Consider the following 21,131-nt stretch of genomic DNA (forward strand, 5'->3'; position numbering starts at 1 on the left):
AAGATTTACACAATAACATGACAGCATTTCTTAAAATCATATCTTAATAGATACATAGCTGCTCATTAATGTTGGTTTAAACATCTAACCAAAAAACTGAAATAGTTGTAATTAGATTGGCGGAGTACAGAACAATTTGCAAAATGTGGCAACCAAATATGATATTAATTGATTTGTCTTATTGTTGCAGAGACTTTAATGCAGCAATGATTGTCATTTTTTGGGGAGTTTATCTTGGGTCTGTTTGACGGTTCATTGTTCTGAATTTACCTGTATAATCTGATATATATAGTATCAAATTGGAAAATAAATGTGTCACTGTAATTTTCCATGCCCTCAATTGAAAGGTCAGAAATCACACGGCACTAGGTTATAGCCCAAGAATTTTATTTGAAAATACAAGCTTTCGGATCCTCATTCCTCCTTCAACTGTTAATGAGATAAGTAGTATCAGACACAGAATTTACAAACAAAATATCAAAAGGTCACACCACTGATGAAGATGCATTAAACAAACCTAAGATGCTTGCAAATCTTCAATCATTTGGAAGATTTTACCTGAGTAGAATGTATATGAAAATCGCTGAAATCCTTTCAAGTCACTGTCCTGAGAGAACTACGGGTTTTATCAGTGCAAAAAAATGACATTTTAGGTCAGACAGTGCATTTTAGATGTGAAGCCTTGTTTTTGTTTAGAGTCTGATTGTGTTTTAGTTTGGAGTCAGACTGGTTTTATTTCTAAAGTGGGAATTTATAAAACTCCACATCGACCTGTGTGTGTGTTTGTTTGTGTGTGTGTGTGTGTGTGTGTGAGAGGGTGAGTCGGGGTTGGGGGGGTGCATGGGGAGGTGGCGGAGAGGAGTGTGTGTATTGTGTGTTGGCGTCACCTGTAGTGCAGTACTAACCCAGGATCCCGGTTGAAGCTGTACACACATACACCACACACCATCCACCCCTCTTTTCTCTCTCTCTCTCTCTTTCTTTTTGCTCCCTCTCACAGTCAAATTGTGTCTTTGCCTCTTACTTGCGCACACAAACACACCCTGTCCCCACCCATCCACACTGCACCTGTGTTTCTGTGGGGTGAATTTGTACCTGCAGATGTGTTCTGCTTTCAAAAAGTACCCAATTTATAGATGTTCAGTGAATGTGGCTCAGAAAGTTTGTGATTTCAAATAAACCTATTGGACTACAACCTGGTGTCGTGTGACTGCTGACCTTGTCCACTCCAGTCCAGCATCGGCACCTCCACATCATCTCAATTGAAACTTCCACAAAATTTATGTGGAAATAGCTATTTCCACTTTAGGGATCAAATGATAATTGGGAAATAGGCTCTAAGAAAATTTGCTTATTATTTTCTGTGCAAATGTAATACACCTTTATTTGGTTGCAATATGAATTGGTACAGTATGTAATATGATTTGCATCCCTTTACAACAGGAACGATGAGATTGTGATGCCAGAGGAGCAAACTGGTTTTGTGAAGGAGAACTATATATGGAATGTTCTCTTGAATCGTGGGAGCTCACCAGAAGGCATTTTCCTCCACGTACCCCCAGGAACCTATGATCATGATCTGTTCACCATGACTTGGGGTCCCACCATAGCTGCACTTTCTTATGTTTTTGACAAGAGCTTAGATGAAACAATAATACAGAAAGCAATATCTGGTTTCAGGTAAAGGTTTTTAAGAGTTAGTCTAGAATTGGCAACATAAACAATTTTTTTTGCGAACGAGGGAACTCCACAATAGCAAGTAGGAATTCATGTTTGCCCAAAGGATGTATGTAGATGAAGCAGTACAAAAATGCAGGCATGGTATGGCTGAATTCTGTGACGAGCAGTGACACGTGTGTGTGTGTGTGTGTGTGTGTGTGTGTGTGTGTGTGTGTGTGTGTGTGGTCCTTATTCCAACTAAAACTGTTTCCAACACTGACTGCTCTAGCTGTTTTGAGTTGTAACTTTCTCCAGTTAGGTAACTTTTCTGTAAGACCATTCACATATTGAATCTTCACTGTTTAATTGTGCTTGGAAAAGATCGGCATCATCAGAAATTCTATGGATCACGAAGAGTCAGAGATGTACAGCATGGAAATAGACCCTTTGGTCCAACTTGTTCATGCTGACCGTATATTCTGCATTAATCTAGTCCTATTTGCCGCATTTGACCTGTATCCTTCTGAACCCTTCCTGTTCATGTACCCATCTCAGAAGCCCTTTAAATTTTGTAATTGTACCAGCCTCCTCCACTTCCCTGGCAGCTCAATTCACACACACACACCACCCTCTGTGGTGAACAGGTTGCCCCTTAGGTCCTTTCTAAGTCTTTCCCCTCTTACCTTCAACCTATACCGTCTTTTTTTTTGGACTCCCCTATCCTGCGGAAAAGACCTTGGCTTTCACCTTAGCCATGCCCCTTGTGACCCTATAAACTTTCTATAAGGTCACCCCTCAGCCTCTGGCACTCGAGGGAAAATAACTGCAGCCTATTCAGCCTCTCCCTCCAGCCCTCCAACCCTGGCAACATCCTTGTAAATCTTTTCTGAACCCTTTTCGAGTTTCACAACATCTTTCCTACAGTGAGTAGACCCAAATTGAACACAATATTCCAAAAGTTGCCTAGTCAATATCTTGTACAGCTGTAACATGACCTCCCCCAACTCCTATACTTGATGCACTGACCAATAAAAGCAAGCATGCCAAATGGCTTCTGCGTTGTCTACTTGCAACTCCATTTTCAAGGAACTATGAACCTGCACCCCAAGATCTTTGTTTGGCAACACTCCCGGGACCTTATCATTAAGCATATATGTCCTTCCCTGAGTTGCCCTACTAAAACGCAGCAGCTCACATTTATCCAAATTAAACTCCATCTGCCACTCCTTGGCCCATTGGCCTATCTGATAAAGGTTCCGTTGTACTGTAAAATAACCTTCACTGTCCACGACATCACTAATCTTGGTGTCACCCACAACCTTACATCTCCTTTACAGATGAAAAGCAGTGGATCCAACACCAAACCTTACAGCATACCACTGGTCGCAGGCCCCCCAGTCTGAAAAGCAACCCTCCATAGCACCCTCTGTTTCCTACCTTCGAGCCAATTTTGTATCCAAATGGCTATTTCTCCCTCTATTCCATGTGATCAAACCTTGCTAACCAGCCTTCCATGCAGAACCTTGCCAAGCGCCTTACTGACAAGTGTTTCATTTTACTTGAACTTCCTTATTTTGCTATCTTAGTTGTTGTGTATTTTCAGATTGTTCAGAATTGTTAACTCTTGTTCTCTATTGCTAATTAAATTTGATCATTTCATGTTCTAAATCTTAAATGTGTAAACAAAGCATACTCCATTATCTGAGATGATGGGAACTGCAGATGCTGGAGATTCCAAGATAATAAAATGTGAGGCTGGATGAACACAGCTTGGCCTGCTGTGTTCATCCAGCCTCACATTTTATTATACTCCATTATCTGTTCATTCATTTTAAGAATTAAAATGTAAAGACTGATCAATTTTCTGTTCCATGATTATTTTTCTCTCCCCCATGTCCAGAAAATGTGCAATGATTTCAGCTCACTATGGATTAAGTGATGTGTTTGACAACCTTATAATTTCACTGTGCAAGTTTACAGCTCTTAGCAGTGAGGTTGGTACTTCACAATACTTCATTCTTTCAACTATTAAGATTCCTCTTAAAAGTTACTGAGATAATTTAATACTGTAACTTTTTCTCTGGTTTTGTTAACAATAGTAATGAAGAAATTCACTTCAATCCAAGGTTTAATTTTGGGTCAAGACCTTCACTTCACTTGACTTTTTTGCTTCCTGGATAGGAATTTGGTGTTCATGGTAGTTAATTTTATTATATAGTGCAATATTCTTGAGGGATGCACTTTAGTCTATTCTGTATGAGGAGTAGTGCAGTATAATTACCAAACATCTTTTAAGCACAGCCAATACTTTGGAATGTGAAATGTGTTCTATTCTGACATTTTGGTAATGTATCTTGGCTGGATCCAGATGATGAAAAAGAAGCTAAACAAAAGCTATAAAATCATTTGATTTTGAAGCTATCCACTGTTCATTTGATTCAACTATCAATTTGCCAAAATTATTTAACAATGTTTGTTGATGGGTACCAGAGAATGGTGAACAGTTTCTACACACCAGACTCCCAGAATGCAGATAGCAATATAAATGTCCTCTAAGACAAATGTATGAAGTGCAGCAATCTATTTTCAACATTTTGTCTGTTTCAACGATAGCTTTTCTGCTTAATCATAACTAACACCAGGAACCACATTATTCGCTTGTAACCAATGAACTGTGGTTATTTGACGTTTATGTCACCTTATAATTCCCTTTCACTTTAGCTGCTTTGGTGTATCTTTAGCAAAGAGATTAACAGGAGATGGTACGCTGTTGAAACAGGGTTATATGAGCAATATAGAAGCAACTTTTGCCTTGTTTTTGCCACAACCTTTCAAAAGCTCAATATTGTTCCCCCAAATTTAATTGTCTGACGGAGGCTGTGAAGTATGTAAATATATTAATCCTAAAAACATTATGAACTTTGGCAATATTTAGATACAGTATTTCTGGGAGGTGCATCTTAAAGTTGTAATCAAAGAACAAAGAAAATTACAGCACAGGAACAGGCCCTTCGGCCCTCCCAGCCTGCGCCAAACAAGATCCTCTGTCTAACCTGTCGTCTATTTTCTAACAGTCTGTGTGTCCATTTGCTCCCTGCCCATCCATGTACCTGTCCAAATATACCTTAAAAGACGCTAACGTGTCTGCGTCTACCACCTCCGCTGGCAATGCATTCCAGGCACCCACCACCCTTTGTAAAGAACTTTCCACGCATGTCTCCCTTAAACTTTCCTCCTCTCACTTTGAACTCATGACCCCTAGTAATTGAGTCCCCCACTCTGGGGGAAAAAGCTTTTTCCTATCCACCCTGTCTATACCCCTCATGATTTTGTAGACTTCAATCAGGTCCCCCCTCAATCTCCGTCTTTCTAATGAAAATAATCCTAATCTATTCAACCTCTCTTCATAGTTAGCACCCTCCATACCAGGCAACATCCTGGTGAACCTCCTCTGCATCCTCTCCAAAGTATCCACATCCTTTTGGTAATGTGGCGACCAGAGCTGTACACAGTATTCCAAATGTGGCCGAACCAAAGTCCTATACAACTGCAACATGACCTGCCAACTCTTGTACTCAATGCCCCGCCCAGTGAAGGAAAGCATGCCATATGCCTTCCTGACCACCCTACTGACCTGCTTTGTCAACTTCAGGGAGCAATGGACCTGAACACCCAGATCTCTCTGTTCATCAATTTTCCCTAAGACTTTTCCATTTACTGTATAATCGTTTAAATTATTTTTGTATTTCCGAATGTTTGTGTAGTCAGTTTGAATCTTCCTTACTTAAGTGTGGAAATTACAGTCTTGAATTGGATTATCAAGATTCTTTGGAAAAATTAATCTGCAATATTAAGACTTTAAACATTGAAAGATTTTTCTGCAAATTTTTATTGAATTTGCTTTCAAAATTGTCAAGGAAAAGTAAGCAAATAAGTTTATGTAGGAAAGCAATCTTCAGGAAAGTGCAGAATTAATTAATGTTGTACGCAGAATAGCATAGCTCTATTTTGTGATGAGGAAGTTCTGAACATCCAAATAAATTATTTCTATTTAATGAGGTTTTAACATGGTGTATATCTGATTGCAGACTTATTAGCATTAGTGCTGTGAGCATTGAACTGGATATTGACATGATCTACAGATGTAATATGGAAGTTAAAATGAACAATTGAAAACTATAAGTCAACTGAAAACAAAATTCTTGCAGGTTTTAATAAAAAAGCCTAATTACCATAAATAGCCTGTGCTAAGGGGACTTTGTGCATAAATAAGATAATTAAATTTTTGAATTGAGTAATTAAGGAGAAGGTTGTGTGTTTCAAACAAACTTATTACAATTAGACATTTTATAATGCATTGTTATGCAGATATCTTCCAGTTTTTGGTAGATCATTCACTTGATACTCGAATTGGCCTAAATACACGTGACTTCAACGTTAACATTCTTGCCTAATTTCAGCAGCTCAAACGGTCGATATTGTCGCCATTCTTGAGTTTTTAGAACAGTGAACCTTGCTTTATGCTGTCTCACTTAATGGATCTGCTGGTGAAAAGTGGTGGTCAGTTTGAGAATATAGTGAAATCTCGCTTCTCCTCATTAGCCTTCTCCTTTCATTTTGCCCAAAGTTTCTGTTCTTCTGTCTCACTGCAGCCCACATTGCTCATGTTACTCTTTTTGTGTATGTCACTCAAAATCTAATTGAAACTAATGCTGTGCTAACTGAATTTATTTTTCAGGGGTTGTAACCCTCAACTCCTTTTTGATTAAATCTGCTACATTTTCTGCACTGTCCACCAGCCCGTTAATCCATTGTATTGTCCTCTTTTCCTGTAGACTGTGGAAAATCTTCCAAATGTTTTTGGTAGCAATTCAAAGGCTCAACTTGCAGCCAAGACGGTGTTTAATTTGTCTCATCGTCATGGTGACATTCTTCGAGAGGGATGGAAGAACATTGTGGATGCAATGCTGCAACTTTTCCGTGCTGAGCTATTGCCCAAAGCCATGGTGGAGGTAAACATTTCCGTGTCTCGTTGATCAGTTAAATTCTTATCAGTAGTTGTTCCCTGTGTGCAGAGAAGAAAATTGATATATTTATCACAAAAATAAGCAGCCACTGTGATTTTTTAAAAAAATTGAAATCAATGCTAACCTACGGGAAATGCATATCAGGAATCAAGATAGCTTTTGATATGTGGGCAAATGCATGTTCAGTCTTTCAAAATACATTTATCTGAAAGTGGTGATGTAAATTTTTGATCACACCTAAAATATTGAAACAAAATAAAACCAAAGGAAAGCAAAATTCTAATTAGCCAGTGATGTCCATACTATGCAAACGAACGAAATAAAAATTCAAAATCAGAAATGGGCATTCATTTTTGAAAATAGAATTAGTTAACAGAATGATTGCAACATCTTGTAACATTATACATCAAATGTTAGTGAGAATGTATGGCACCAGAACATGCCTTCATCCACTCTTGATTAATTGAAGGGCACACTACCTGCACAAAGAAACTATACAAAATTGGCACCAGGAAGCAATCATTTTAACTTGTAAAGTTCTGATATCGTTTTTATATCTTTTGTTAATGTTTTCTGTAATCTGCTGTAAAGCACTGGTTCAATCTATTGTGTAGCTATGGTGGGAATATAGAAGAAATTATTTATACAATGTAGGTTGGCAACATGTAAATGACAAGAATCATAGTTTTGTGTTAAAAGGCTGATGTTGCTGAAATTATAGCCATATCAGTACCAATTTGTGCTTTTGTGGTTATCAGAAGGTTTGTAATCTGATGTCCTAAACTTTTAATATTGGAAATTCAGTTCTTTGCTAATGCAAGATGCTGGTTATATTAATCTGTTGAAATTTGAGTATGATATTAATCTCAGTTACATTAACAGACTGTCATGATTTAAAATCTGCTAAGTACTAAATTAGCTTTAAATGCTTTGAATTGACTTTTGTTTATTTCAGCCTGTCGAATCAAAGATCCCAGTTAATTCCTTTGTCAAAAACATGGTCATAATTTGAGAAACAGATTTCACGAAAAGGCATTTCAACCTCTCAATTGCTGTATTTCCTTTGATTCCAATATAACATTTATCACTATTGTAATAATCATAGCCTTATAGAAAAGCGCATGTTTCGTTCAGTGAAATTCCATTGTCGTGGGGCTGGCATATTTGTAAAATCATCCTCTCGAAAGTGCTGGGCCAACAGCCTGTATTCAGGCAGGATGGTTGGAATTGTGATTAGTTTTGGTGCAAGCTGTGTCTTTCATTTTTGTAATACTGCTGAAAATTCATTTTACAATGAGTTTTGATTTATGAGCTTTAAATTTAGAATTGTGCATTATACTTATTAATCACCCCAAAATGAAGTGTTTGACTATATTCCTCATGTTAAATCTACGGTGCAGTGGAGAGGTTGGTTGAGTAGATGGGGGTTGTAAGCTCTAGGGCCAATCAAGATCTTCAAAGAAAAAGTGATGAATCATTTTCAGTAATAATAATGTTTGAGTGTAACTGGTGAGCTTCGTCTGCTTTGTAAATGTCACTGACTTTGAAGAGCGATGAATTTCAGGGCATTGTCAAAGACAGCATCAGGATGATGCTGCTCAACAATGCGTTATAGATCATGCCAGTAATCATGTTCTGTTCATGTATGATGGATTTAGATTTGAGGACATCTTGCCTTCAGTAGGGAAGTCAGTTTGGCATTTATGTTGAGTGATGAGCTGGAAAGTAATATGTCCCTAGAAAACAGTATGGCCCGAGAAAATGAAGCTCAGAAATCTGCAAAGGCATGATTTCTCATGTTTTTACAAACTTGTCTGAAGTTCTGAACCTTCATTATGTATTTTAGTTTGCTTGTATCTCCACCTGTTAAGTGTCTACGCTTCTATTTATTCCTCTATGGGTTGGAAATATTGCTGGCGAGGCCAACATGCATTGTTGATCCTTTCTCAAGGGCAGTTAGGGATGGACAATAAATGCTCACCAAGCCAGTGATGTTCACATCCCATTAACATATTAATAACCAAGTAACTCTAACCACATGGAAAAAAACAAAGCAAATGTTTTAATAAATGGACTAATCATTGTTGTCTAACCTTGCTTGTAACAGTGTGACATTGCCACCTGCTGTTCAATTCCCAGATAGTTGATTTTCAATATTTTTGAATCATTTTCTTATTAAATGGTTCTGTTAGAAGCTTATGAAAAGTTCTTTCCAAATGTAAGTAGAAACAACAACCAAGTATGACATTCTCATATTAAGATATGAAATAGCATTACAATCTGATACTGGGGTTTCAAGGTCTTAACTGTTTTGAAAACCTGGTCATTTTGATATTAAGTAATATTTTACTCTTTGCTGTTTAATCTTTTAATGCTCTTAATTGCTGTTGTGCCTGTTTTATATTATGTAATTACTTCGTTGGGCTGGAAGTTTTAGCTTAAAGTTATTTCTAAACTTTGTTCTTAAGTCATTTAACTTAAATAGGAATGACTAATTATGATGCTGTAAGTCAATTTGTTCATGTAGGTTGAAGACTTTGTTGAACCCAATGGGAAAATCTCTCTCCAGCGTGAAGAAACCCCCTCAAATCGGTAGGATTTAATCCATTGAATGACTAAAATTGTCCTTGAGTTTTTTAGATTTCCAGTATTATTTGGCAATTAGCCATAGCCTACAAGGGACCATTAAACATTCAACTCCAGTAGAGAGTGAATTGCAAGTTACAGAGGCAGAGCTTACATGAACTACCAGAGTTGTGATGCGGTTTGAACATTGTCATTCAAGATCACAACTGAGCACCATCCCCTCTCCCCTCAAATCCCGCGTTACAGTGCTATGATTGTTTCAGACTTTTATTTGTCCTGTTTATTTAGTTTTATTTGGAGAAAATTTGCAAGTTGATGGTTCCTTTGCATTGCTTCTGGGGAGGTGAAACCCATTGTAGTGTTCAAGTGAGGAAGAAAGTAATGAAACTCAGAAGGGAGCTTGAGGGAGGAAAGAGTAAGGAGATAGAGGGGTTGACTCAGTAGTGGGAGAGAAATGTGTTGAGGAATATGGATGACAGCAAAATGTGCATGGGAAGATGAGGATAGGACACTGAGGTACAAGAAAAGAAGAGGGCAATTACAGTGGAACAGAGGGAATGCAGTATGTTTTGCAGATTATTTGAGGGGATATGTTCACCGAGTTTCATTGTAGAAACTGCAGCCTCCAATCACGCAACCAGATTTTTTTACTCATCCGCTATGTTTTTTCAATAAATAAACCAAATATTTCTCTTTAAACAAGTCATCTTAATTTCTTTGTGAATCTTCTCCTGTATTACAACTTGATCGTTGTCCAGGCAATTTTAATTTTCAAATTCTGGAGTGTTAGTGGTGAAATCTGTGTTGGAGAGGGGGAAGCAGCAGTGGGAGGGCTGAGGTAGTTTCCTAGAGTTTCAGTTAACGTTGTCAGATAGAAGTGAACCAAGGATGATTTTTATTCATTGCTTTGTCGTGATATTCTGTCTCAACTTCACTTTTTGGCTGACAGCCAACCAGGATATGTACTAAATGGTATCAAGTGTTGATAGTTCAATGTGTTACGTTCCGTTCTTGTTATGTAAAGCTACCATTGTGAAATCAGTTCTCTAAAATATATGGATCTGATACTAAATGCTTTGTGCTGCCCTTCTTTGTTGTTGGGCAAGGTTGATTTTTTTTTAAAAAGCTGCATCATTAAACACAAATTTTGAGTTATTTAGAGTATGATTTGAAATACTACATACTGACCATATTTTCAACATAACATAGTGTGGAGCTGGAGGAACATGGCAGGCCAGGCAGCATCAGAGGAGCAGGAAAGCTGACATTTCGGGTTGGGACCCTTCTTTAGCTGGACAGCACCATTTAATAGCTTAAATGATTTTGAAATTTCTCCTACAATTTTTGTACAGTTTTTAGGCAATAAAAATGATCTTCAGAATCCTCTAGATAATATGTTTTCTTTTGGATTGCAGTGGAGAGTCCACAGTCCTTAGCTTTGTTAGTTGGCTTACATTAAGTGGTAATGAGCAATCCAGCCTAAGAGGACCATCTATAGAGAATGAAGAGGCCAAACAAGCAGCACTGGAATGCATTAAGGTACATTTACTTAATGATGCTTCATTGCCCTGGAAGATTTTTAACTTGGAAGATGGTTTGTATTTGGTGGATTTTTGTGGTTTCTAATACATTAAATGCAGCTTAACCATCAATGAAAGCTATGGTATGTGTGTGGGAAAATAGCACTTTCTAATCATTGGGTCATTAGCTCAGATTTGCCGCATTATTCCATTTGTGATTTCTACTTTCTTTCCCCCATTAATTTTGTTTATGCAATTTGTAATGATCCTTTCAGTACCTTTTAATAGGTTAGGCAAGGATCAACATATTTTATTCTGAGTATATCCTTATTATTAGTGTTTAAGAAGAATTGAAATGATTCTCTTATCTTCGTACTATGCGTTTACATGCAATAATGAAGGGAGGAGGTGACCACACATCAATGACAGATTTTGAAATTAAGTTACGTAAATATCACCACGTGGGTTCTTAAAAATGTTTCATCTTGGGAAGATCCACACATGCTTTGGGTAATGGAATCTTGAGGTTGTACCAGGCAAAGATCCCAAACACCATTATGTAAATGCAACACCGTGTGCCTTTAATAAAGGTAAAGTCACTGTAGTTCTACCAGACTGTAGGGCTGCTCTAACTTTTTAACTATGCTGCAAATCAACAATTATAGCAGCACTTCATCTTCCAACAGTGTGTCTCCTTCTGTCCTCCTACAGAATCGATAGACCCAACTTTCACTTTCCCCATCCAATGTTGTTAGAGGAGCCACCAAACAAAACCTTCAAAATCATTATAATATAATGACAATGCGCACGTAGTTGCTGTACCAAACTTAAGACTTAATTCAATAAGCTATCTCCTTCCATAAATTCTGTAAAATCATTTTTTCATAGACATTTGCTAAAAATCTAATTCATATCCTGAGCTTTTTCCCAAAAAGCTTGAAATATTCATGAAATATGATTACTTTTCAAGCAATTTCATATTATTTGACTTCATGTCAAAACAATGTGTATTTTTTGGCTGAATGTATGTTTGGCATCACGTGGAATGCTACTCTGATGAGTGACAGTTAGTCACAGAAATTGAAATTTCTGGAGAAATTCGGCAGTTCTGGCAGTATCTATGGACAGAAAATGAAATTCTTAAGAAGGGTCACTGGATTCAAACCTTTAATGGTATTTTCCCTCCACAGAAGGTGCCAAACTAGCTGAGTTTTTTTTTCAACAATTTCTGCTTCTGTTTAAGATTTCTAGTATTGATGGTTCTTTGTTTTATGTGAGTGACAACTCATGACAGCCGATCTTACAATTTTCAGCTATCTGACTTGACTTTTTCATTTTAGCAATGTGACCCTGAAAAGTTGATTACGGAGAGTAAATTCCTTCAGCTCGAGTCTCTTCAAGAATTGATGAAGGTATTTTATAAACAGTACAAAAATGTTTCACAATGATTTTGGGTCTTAAGTGTGGTCAGTTCTGTTTCGCTGCTAATGTATCCTGTCCCATTAAGATGATTGTAATGAGGCAAATCTAGGTTATTACTTATTTGTCACAAAGATTGATGAATTTTGTTGGAGGACATGTTGCAAGAATTTGGTAAGGAGTTAAACTCAATTATTTAGTCAGTTTAGGATGTATAGTTGACGCACAACACAGGGGTACACCAATCTGTCACACTGAGCAATCATTTGTATTTTAATAAAATTGCAGGATTGGTCAGGTTGCATTCATGATGTGACATTAGTTTAATTTTAATATTTCTTCTTTGGAAAGTTATAGGCTTGTTTAGATTTGAAGAGCTTTATCTTGCTCCTGCTCCATGTTAAAATTTGTTTCTCCAACCTGGAATTTCTTCAGGCTCTCATTTCTGTGGCACCAGATGACGAGACCTATGATGAAGAAGACGCTGCATTTTGCTTAGAGATGCTGCTGAGGATAGTGCTGGAAAACAGGTAATTGAGAAGCAGCTGGCTCATTTCAAGCTTGTAAATCTGTGATTAATCTCAGAAGCTGAATGCAAATCAGATTTATTGCCAAGCGTAACGTATAGTGGAAAATAGTCCGTCCCTTTTTTGGGTGTTTCTTGTGCGCATGTTGGAGAATATGACAGTATCTCACCAACTCTTCCAGATAAGTTTTCCCTTATTTCCGGGATGAAACTGGCAACTATTAGGATATATTTTGTCAGCTAACAGCCCATCACTTGAGTTCAGCTGATTTTTAGAAGTTATTCTAATTTAATATGTACTCCTTCATGAAGTGTAGAAAAAGCAGATTTCTAGAAACATCCAAGAAACTGTTTGCAATTTTGAAATTTTCATTTTATAATGTACTTTAGTAATTCATCTGGAGATGATGAAATATATCACCAGAATCCTTATTAAGATAATAAGATACTTTCTTTTTAACAGGAACATGTTGTTTGAGAGTCATTTACCACAACTTGCAGGTCCAATTGTTAAAGCTTTATTTAATGTTGGAGAAGGTGGTGAGCAATGCTCAATTTATTTTGTCCTTTGTAATTCCTTGTTTAGCATTGTCAAGATTTAATGAAGCAACCATATTGTGGGCCTTCCCCTGTTGAGTATCTAATTGAAAATGGGGGTCAATGTTACAGAAAACTGGTAATGCAGCAGCTTACTGTTTGTACATGATTTGTTACAGTACAATTCTGTTGCTTTGCTTTCTTATGCTTCTTGAATCCGCTTGGAGTTTCAAGCTTGGGACAAAGTATTGAGCTGCTGTGTAGAAATCTTCAGACTAGTAAGACATTGTATCCAGTTGTATCTAACCCGAGAGATTTTTTAAAAATGTTTTATGTCCTAGTTTTCCAGGAAATGAGTAACATAGTGACATCTATGTAAAATAAGATTACTTTTAAGTTCTCTTTCCTAACTGGTTGATTACATGATAGGCTAGGTTCAGCAGCTTCCCCTCTTCGGCACAACATGTGCTTAGAACCATGGAAAAGTTATGTCACAGAAAGAGGCCATGTGAGTGCCAGGGTTCCCAGTTGTCACTCCATAGTTTATCCTTTACCCCTGCTTTTGAAGGACATTTAGGCTGGTAGAAAGATGGTGAGAATTGTCTTCTGGGTTTTGGGGTTCTCAAATGCTTTGCATGTATGGATCTACGTTATCATCTAATGTCGCCAATTGGTGAACATCTGGGTGATAGAAACCTTCATCCGGAAACGCCAAATGGATGAGCTGTTTTGGTTTCCTTCTGAAGACACCAGCATCATTGATGCCAATCTTGAGTCTATTTGATTCACTCCACATGATATCAAAAAAGGGCTCCAGGCTTTGGATACTGTAGTAAGCAGACACAATGGACCGGAAAGTTTTTTCATAAAGCATAACAGTTCAGTGATTCTGTGACCATTGTCCAGAAAATGAATTAGACCAGGCAGATATGGCTATAAGGGCAGATCAGAGACTAAGAATACTGCATTGAGTAGCTCACCACCTGACTCCCTAAAGCCTGTTTATCTTCCACAAGATAGAAGTTAGGACTGTGGTGCAGTACTGTGCATTTGGCTGGACTCATGCGGGTCCAACAATACCATCCAACTCAAAGCAATCCACTCGACTGGCACCACATCCGTCATCTTAAACATTCACTCCCTCCAACATAGTACAGAAGCAGCAATGTGTACCTTTGTCAAACTTTACATGAGGGGACACATTTTCTTTTTTCTCTCATTCAATTAATTTCGGAAAGATAATATTTTATGCAACAGTAAGTAAAGTTGCAGAAAAGCAGTCCAGGCCAAATTAATAAAAATTATTGTTAAATAGTGCCAAGCAGGAGAACTAGCTAATAAAAATTCTTTGTCTTTTTGGTAAAGAAGCAGAATTAAAGACAGAAAAAAGTCTCTGGCCAAAGTCCTGATCACTAAAGAAGGGGGTAAGGAGTGCGAGAAGAAAGACTTAAATAGGGCCTGAGGGGTAACTTTTTCATGCAGAGGGTGCTGCATATGTGGAACAAGCTACTAGAGGAAGTGGTAGAGGTGGGAACAATTATAACATTTAAAAGGCATCTGGATGGGTATACAAATAGGAAGGGTTTAGAGGGATTTGGGCCAAATACTGGCAGAGGTCAGATCAGGATGTCTGGTTGGTGTGGATGAGTTGGACCAAAAGGTCTGTTTCCATGCTGTACAACTCTGAGTCAAGCTGAAGAATTGTGTTTAAATAACACTGACCTTGGTTTGTCTCTGGTTAGCTCATATTCCAGGCTGACGTTGGTTAAATTCATATGAAAACGGATTGCCTTCCAAACTAGGTTTTCCTCTTGCAGCTTTCATTGTGGAGCTAGGAGAAAGATGGATAGAGTGGGTGTGTATCTGGTGCAGTCTTACCTGTCAGTCACTTGGGCCTATGACATTTGACAATTAACATCGGTCCGAGTGTGTCTGTCCTCTCTGCTTCCCCGTGTGAAATTGGCCGTGCAGCAACCTCACTGATTCTCTTTCACCATGCCCAGTGATTCTACTCTCGGTACCCCCCTCCTTAAATCAAGAAAATCCTCTGAATCCCTGGCCTTCAGATTCACTAAAGGTCCATGCTTCAGGTTGACTGAAACCACTCATTTTGCACTGCTCCTCCAATTAGTATATTCCTCTCCCATGTTTGCTGCTGATACACACTTAGTGAGCCTATCTCCTTTCAAAAATCTCCCAGTTATACTTGCCTGTAGTTTGAACAATATCTTAGTGAGTCACATTGGGTGCCTTGGTGGGCAGCACTGGGACCCAGAGGCTGCCTGCTAGACAAGCCTGATGTACAAGTGATGCAGCAACTCACTAAGGCCCCTTTGACAACATTTTCCATACCCATGATTTCTAACATCAAGAAAGTCAACGATTGCTGATGCATTAGTATGTCACCACCTGCAAAGTTCCCCTGTAAACAACGTACCTTCCCAAATTGGAACTGTGCTGCTTTTTCCTCACCATCTGTAGTTGAAAATCCTGGAATTCCCTTGCAGCAAAATAGATTTATTTGTACCAAATGGACTGCAGCAGTTTAAGAAGGCAGCTTACAACTTCTTGAGGACCATTACGATTGGCAGGATAAGCTGTCATATCCAGTGGCTCTTGCATCTATGAACAAAAATAAAAACTCTCCAGTCAAGAGGACTTCTATGGAGCACCTCTGTACTTTTTTAAACTGCAGGGATTCACATTTCTTCCACTCTTTGATTACTTCAGCAAAACCTGAATGAAGAGGTGGTTCTCTTTTGTTTTAACCCCATCTTTTTCTCCTTCCATCCTAAAGAGATCGTGTTTCCTTTGTCTGGCAAACTGTACGAGATCACTTCTACCATTTGACTGTTCATGCCACAGAGCAATGCTTTCTTGTTGAAAGAGCAGTTGTTGGTCTTCTCCGCCTGGCAATACGGTTACTGCGCAGAGAGGAGATCAGCCCACAGGTATTGAGAAAAACTGCAACTGAACTTCTAATAACAAAGCTTTCACATTCTTTTGTTCTAACTTCAGCTTGTTAACCCAGCTTTATATTAATGAGCATTAAATGGATGTTTAAATTTAACTTTGCAACTTGGGGTGACATTGTAACTTGCTCAAAACCGTTTTGCTTCTAAAGTTAAAACTGGCACAAGAGACTCAGAGTATTAGAGCTGTTTGGTCCATAGCAAATGCACTGTCTGAAGAGCGCTTAATTATATTCCCTTCCCTTTTCCCATAACCGTTCTTATTTTCAAGATATTTTATCCTCTTGTCCTGTAAAACAAAACAATTTTTTGCTTTTTTACTTTCCCTGAACCTGTAATAATTTTGAGCAGTCTAATCTAACCTCCCCTATTCTACTGTACAGAGCTCATTACTAAAACTTTCATTCTCATAAAACTTGCATTTTCTGGTCTTCCCATGATCTTGACATCCTTCCCCAAATAAGGTTGCAAAATGATTGTCTAGCCAATAAGTCAAATAGTTTTTGTATTATTTCTGTTAGATTTAACTTAACTAGATTGTTCCAAATGGAAATTGAATAATTGGAATAGCAACTCTACAATGAACATTCACATAAAACATCTTTTTGGCTTTCTTAGTTCTCTGCAACTCAATCTTGATGCAGAAAGAATCATTTTTGGACAGATTAAAATACTTTCTGCAGCTTCTTGATCTAATCTGTAAGAAAAGTAAAAGACCATGGGGCAACCTGATGAATATTTAAGAAAATTCAGTGATGTCAATGGGAGTTTTTCTTTTAAACTGACACAAAGATAATGTCGAATATTTTGTGATGTTTGTGCTGCAGACTGGTACTGTGCAATTAATTAGTTACACATCCACAACCATTGACACCCTCCACCACTGATCCACAAGTAGCAACAGTGTGTACCATCTAGAAGATGCTCTGTAGCAATTCACCAATACTCCTTTACACCTTCCAAATCCCGTGAACACTAGCATCTGGAAGGACAAGGGCTGATATATAGAAACAGTACCATTTGCAAGTTCTCCTCCAAGTCTTCTGATTTGGACGTCTATTACTGTTCCTTTAGTGTCTCTGTTTAAAATCCTGGAAGTCCTTTCCAAACAATATTTTGGGTGCCCTTGTATCAAAAAGACTGTAGTGGTTCAAGAAGGCATCTAACCATCGCCTTCTCGAGGGCAACTAGGGATGGGCAATAAATACCGGCCTGACCAGCAATGCCCACATCCCATGAATGAAAATGTTTTAAAAATTTGAGCAGGAGGTATGAAACTCAGCAGATTTAGATGTCTAGTAAAACACATCTTACTGTATCCAAACAGAATCCCTCAGTCACAAGATTGAAACTACATTGTCAGTATTCCAATGCAAACGGGAAGAGAATACACAAATTGTTTGAGTAAATCTATTGCTTTCTTTGAAATAAAACTTTTATTTAGTTCCCTCGTGTCACGAATACTCAACAGAGTCCAATGAGACTCATAGAAGGAATGAAGAATCCAATAAACTGTTTCTGTGGCATTTCTGTGATTTTTTTTTGTGCTCCCATGATGTGTTAACTTGCACCAGTTTTAATCAAGTTTCAAAAACCAGAATAAAATACGTTGAATGAGTTTTTGGAAAGAATATTCTCATTAATTTTTCAGGTGTTGCTGTCCTTGCGAGTTCTTCTCATGATGAAGCCAACTGTCTTGTCAAGAGTGAGCCGACAAATTGCATATGGCCTCCACGAGCTGTTGAAGACCAATGCTGCTAATATTCACTCTAGTGATGATTGGTGCACCTTGTTTACTCTCTTGGAGTGCATTGGAGCAGGAGTCAAACCTCCACCTGCTCTACAGATAACGTCGGGAGTCGATAGCCATGACGCAGGTTAGATTTACAGAATAACTCAGTTACTAAGAGGCCTCAGTGTTGTTACAAGGAGAAGCTTTGCCTGCTGATAAGCATCTGGTGTTTGCTTCATTTCAGCTGTTTAAAAACAGCAGAAGCACTAGTAAAGGCAAAAAAACAAGAACATAAGGAGAATGGTAAACACCTGTGCTTCAGCTACTTTTAATTGTAAATAGAGGCTTAAGAATCATCTCACTTACTATATTTTATAAGACCACTTTGATTTAGAAAGGACTCAACTAATGCTGATTGGTCCAAATGCTGAATTCTAAATAAGCTTATAAGTGTCAATAATGGCAGATCTAATGATTGATAAGTAAGTTATAGCATTAATGCCAAGAAAGATAATTAAATTTAAAAGGCAAGTGATGTTTTCATTTTGAGTGATTTTAAGAAGGAAACTAGAGCTGTGTTTTGTAATAATCCCTTATCCCCTTAGTGATAGCAAAAATGGCAATTAAACATTATGCTTTGTGCTCTTCTGCGAGAATATTGCTGATATTTTGCAGTTAATGGAAAATGTCTGTTAAACGTTTGAAGCTTAGAACACCTGAGAAAGATATTTTCCTCCTTAGATATACAGATTTTGCCTGTTTATTTTTTAAAAAAAAAACCTTCCTCCAGAGTTGCTCATGTTTTATTTTTGGAAAGTACAATTTCCCCGACTACTGCTTTCTTGTTCTAAGTCTCAAGCTACATGTTACTGTACAGAAGAGCTACTTCTGAGTCTCTGGATCAAGGTTCACTCAGCATTACTAAGTGTTCAAACTTCTATGTATAGAATGTGAATACCTTGTTTAGAATACTTCTATCTGATTTGATGTAGGTCTATAATGGAGGTGTGGCTTTCAAACATATTCAGTAAATCAAAATAAATGTTACAGTGAAGCAATAGAGTTCCCTTTCTAGGTTGGGCATGTTGGAAAATCAGTGCATTAATTCTGTGAAACTGCCTGATCTGTAGATTTGTACATTTGAGGTCAGCTGACCTCAAATCAGCCTCAATCCAACTTGTAAAGAATAAATGACATGAATTCTACCTTTATTGACCATAGCTTCTGGAGCCTGAGCACCTGGATCCTTGGGTTAAAGACAAACCATGCCAATTTATTAGTTGAGTCTTGTACTTGAGCTGACCTTGTGCTAATAGCAATAGTCTGAGATTATTGAAACATGACACTGTGCTCTTGTTTTAGAGAAATAGGGAAAATGTTCTTTTCTGCTTATATGCAGACTGAGCTGAGTGGCCTGTGTCATGCGGAGTTGCATGTAAGATGTTTCCGCCCATCAATTTACAGGACTTGACAATGTCATTGACAACTTGCCTTCATATGAACACTGAACTAAAACTAAAGCAATGTGTTTCACAGGAGATTTATCAGATGAACATGACTATTGAACCAGAAAAGGTAACACAGCTTGGTCAAAAATGTGAGTTTTAAAGAGGGTTTTAAAGGAGGAGTTTGATGAACACGGGTTTTGTTGTTCCAGAACACTGAGTCTGAATGGTCAGTAGCAGAGTATTGATGGCCAGTCAAGGAAAAAGGTTAGAATATTATTAAAAATGACCCAATCTGACTTGAGATTCTCACCTGGTAGTGCTGAAAGGACAGGCTTTTCAAAGCCTTTATATGATAATGTTTCTTTAAATTTAGACCATATGAACAGCAAGATCCAGAAATCACTATTTTGGGACGTGCATCTTGTTGGTGAAATGCAATGCGTTTCAGCTGTCAACTGCTGTAAAATAAAAACAGATTCTTTCTTGATGTTCTTCTTTCCTCTCCCAAAGAGAAAATACATCAATACTTAGCATAAACTGTCAACACTTCTATTGTGTTTTTTTACAGGTGCACAATCCGATAGTGAAATTGTATCTTACCATGCCAACGAAGTTAGTTCAGATCGTGGCTACACTTCAGACTCTGAAGTCTACACCGAACATGGCAAGCAGACTAAGGTACACCGTTCTGCCACTGATGTTGACGTTGCCAGCAGTGGCTGGCTGGTGGTGAGTCACATACTAGTGAACAGTGCACACTTCGATTTCTGTATATTTCCATGTTTTAGAAGCCATTGCAATGACCTTTTGCAAAAAAAAAGTTAAAGCTGATTACATCACTGTAATAATCTGGAGCATCATAGCACACATGCTAAGATATCACTGAATATGTTATCCATCTTGTCACGTCGATATTAAATGCATTTGTCCATGGAACTGTAACCTCCATTGTCTCAGCTCTTCGAATGAAACTACCCGCTTAGTCTGTCTCCCTAACCGTGTAAATTCTACTTTTTTAAGCAACTTACTTTTGAAATTACCACCACCCTTTCAAGCACTGCATTACAGATAACAACTTAGTCATTTTTGAAAGAAGTCGCCTCATCTCTGGATCTTTTGCCAGTTACATAAGTTTCTATCCTCAGGTTACTTTGGAAATGGTTTCAACTGAAGCAGTTGCCACACTGTATAGGAAAAGCATGTGATTTATACAGCAGTTACGACTTATCCACAGTACTAAGATTTTTCTTTCTCCATACCAGCTACTCTGTGATTTTGGTGCCATTGCCCACTGAGCTTTGAATTCTTTCAAGATGTGATAGTTGCTGACAAACCTGGCATTTGTCATTCCTCTTTAATTCCATTGGCACTGAATGCATTGCTAGTCCATTTCAGAGGCCAGTTATGTTTCAACCACAAGGTTAAGGAATTGATGAATTGACACGCAGTGGAAACAGTTATTTCAGGGAATACGGAATACGGAATTGGTGCATTCTAATGGAGACGAAAAATTGAGAGAATACCCACCACCTGTAGTTAATTGGAGACGCTAAAGATAACATCAAACTTGGGGGCGGGGGGAAAGAACATGTTATTATGCAAAAGTAAGTAGAAGGTCAGAAGATTGTACAGAATTTCAAAAAAGCAAATATTAACAAAAACGAAGGAGCAATTAGAGTACAAGAGAAAGTTATCCAGAAATGCA

General features: G+C 37.9%; 1 protein-coding gene and 1 long non-coding RNA gene across 10 annotated transcripts in view; one reads left to right on the forward strand and one right to left on the reverse strand.

Moving 5' to 3' along the window:
- gbf1 (golgi brefeldin A resistant guanine nucleotide exchange factor 1) overlaps positions 1-21,131 on the forward strand; it is a 267,167-nt gene that overhangs the window by 224,707 nt on the left and 21,329 nt on the right. For 8 of the 9 annotated variants that reach the window (XM_048563288.2, XM_048563287.2, XM_048563286.2 and 5 more), the window contains 10 exons: positions 1,444-1,680; positions 3,560-3,653; positions 6,495-6,671; positions 9,214-9,278; positions 10,688-10,811; positions 12,133-12,204; positions 12,647-12,741; positions 16,072-16,225; positions 17,898-18,123; positions 19,995-20,155. In XM_048563288.2, the coding sequence (XP_048419245.1) occupies positions 1,444-1,680; positions 3,560-3,653; positions 6,495-6,671; positions 9,214-9,278; positions 10,688-10,811; positions 12,133-12,204; positions 12,647-12,741; positions 16,072-16,225; positions 17,898-18,123; positions 19,995-20,155 (1,405 nt within the window). The remainder of the gene's footprint in view (positions 1-1,443; positions 1,681-3,559; positions 3,654-6,494; positions 6,672-9,213; positions 9,279-10,687; positions 10,812-12,132; positions 12,205-12,646; positions 12,742-16,071; positions 16,226-17,897; positions 18,124-19,994; positions 20,156-21,131) is intronic. The other variant, XM_048563291.2, reaches the window with a different exon arrangement.
- On the reverse strand, positions 5,965-15,888 carry LOC125467463 (uncharacterized). The gene is made up of 3 exons (XR_007250639.1): positions 15,712-15,888; positions 14,997-15,105; positions 5,965-6,724 (listed from the first exon to the last, which is right to left on the reverse strand). It is a non-coding gene; the product is annotated as an uncharacterized LOC125467463 (long non-coding RNA).

The sequence above is a fragment of the Stegostoma tigrinum genome, chromosome 37, assembly GCF_030684315.1.
Source record: "Stegostoma tigrinum isolate sSteTig4 chromosome 37, sSteTig4.hap1, whole genome shotgun sequence".
NCBI classification, from domain to species: Eukaryota; Metazoa; Chordata; class Chondrichthyes; order Orectolobiformes; family Stegostomatidae; genus Stegostoma; species Stegostoma tigrinum.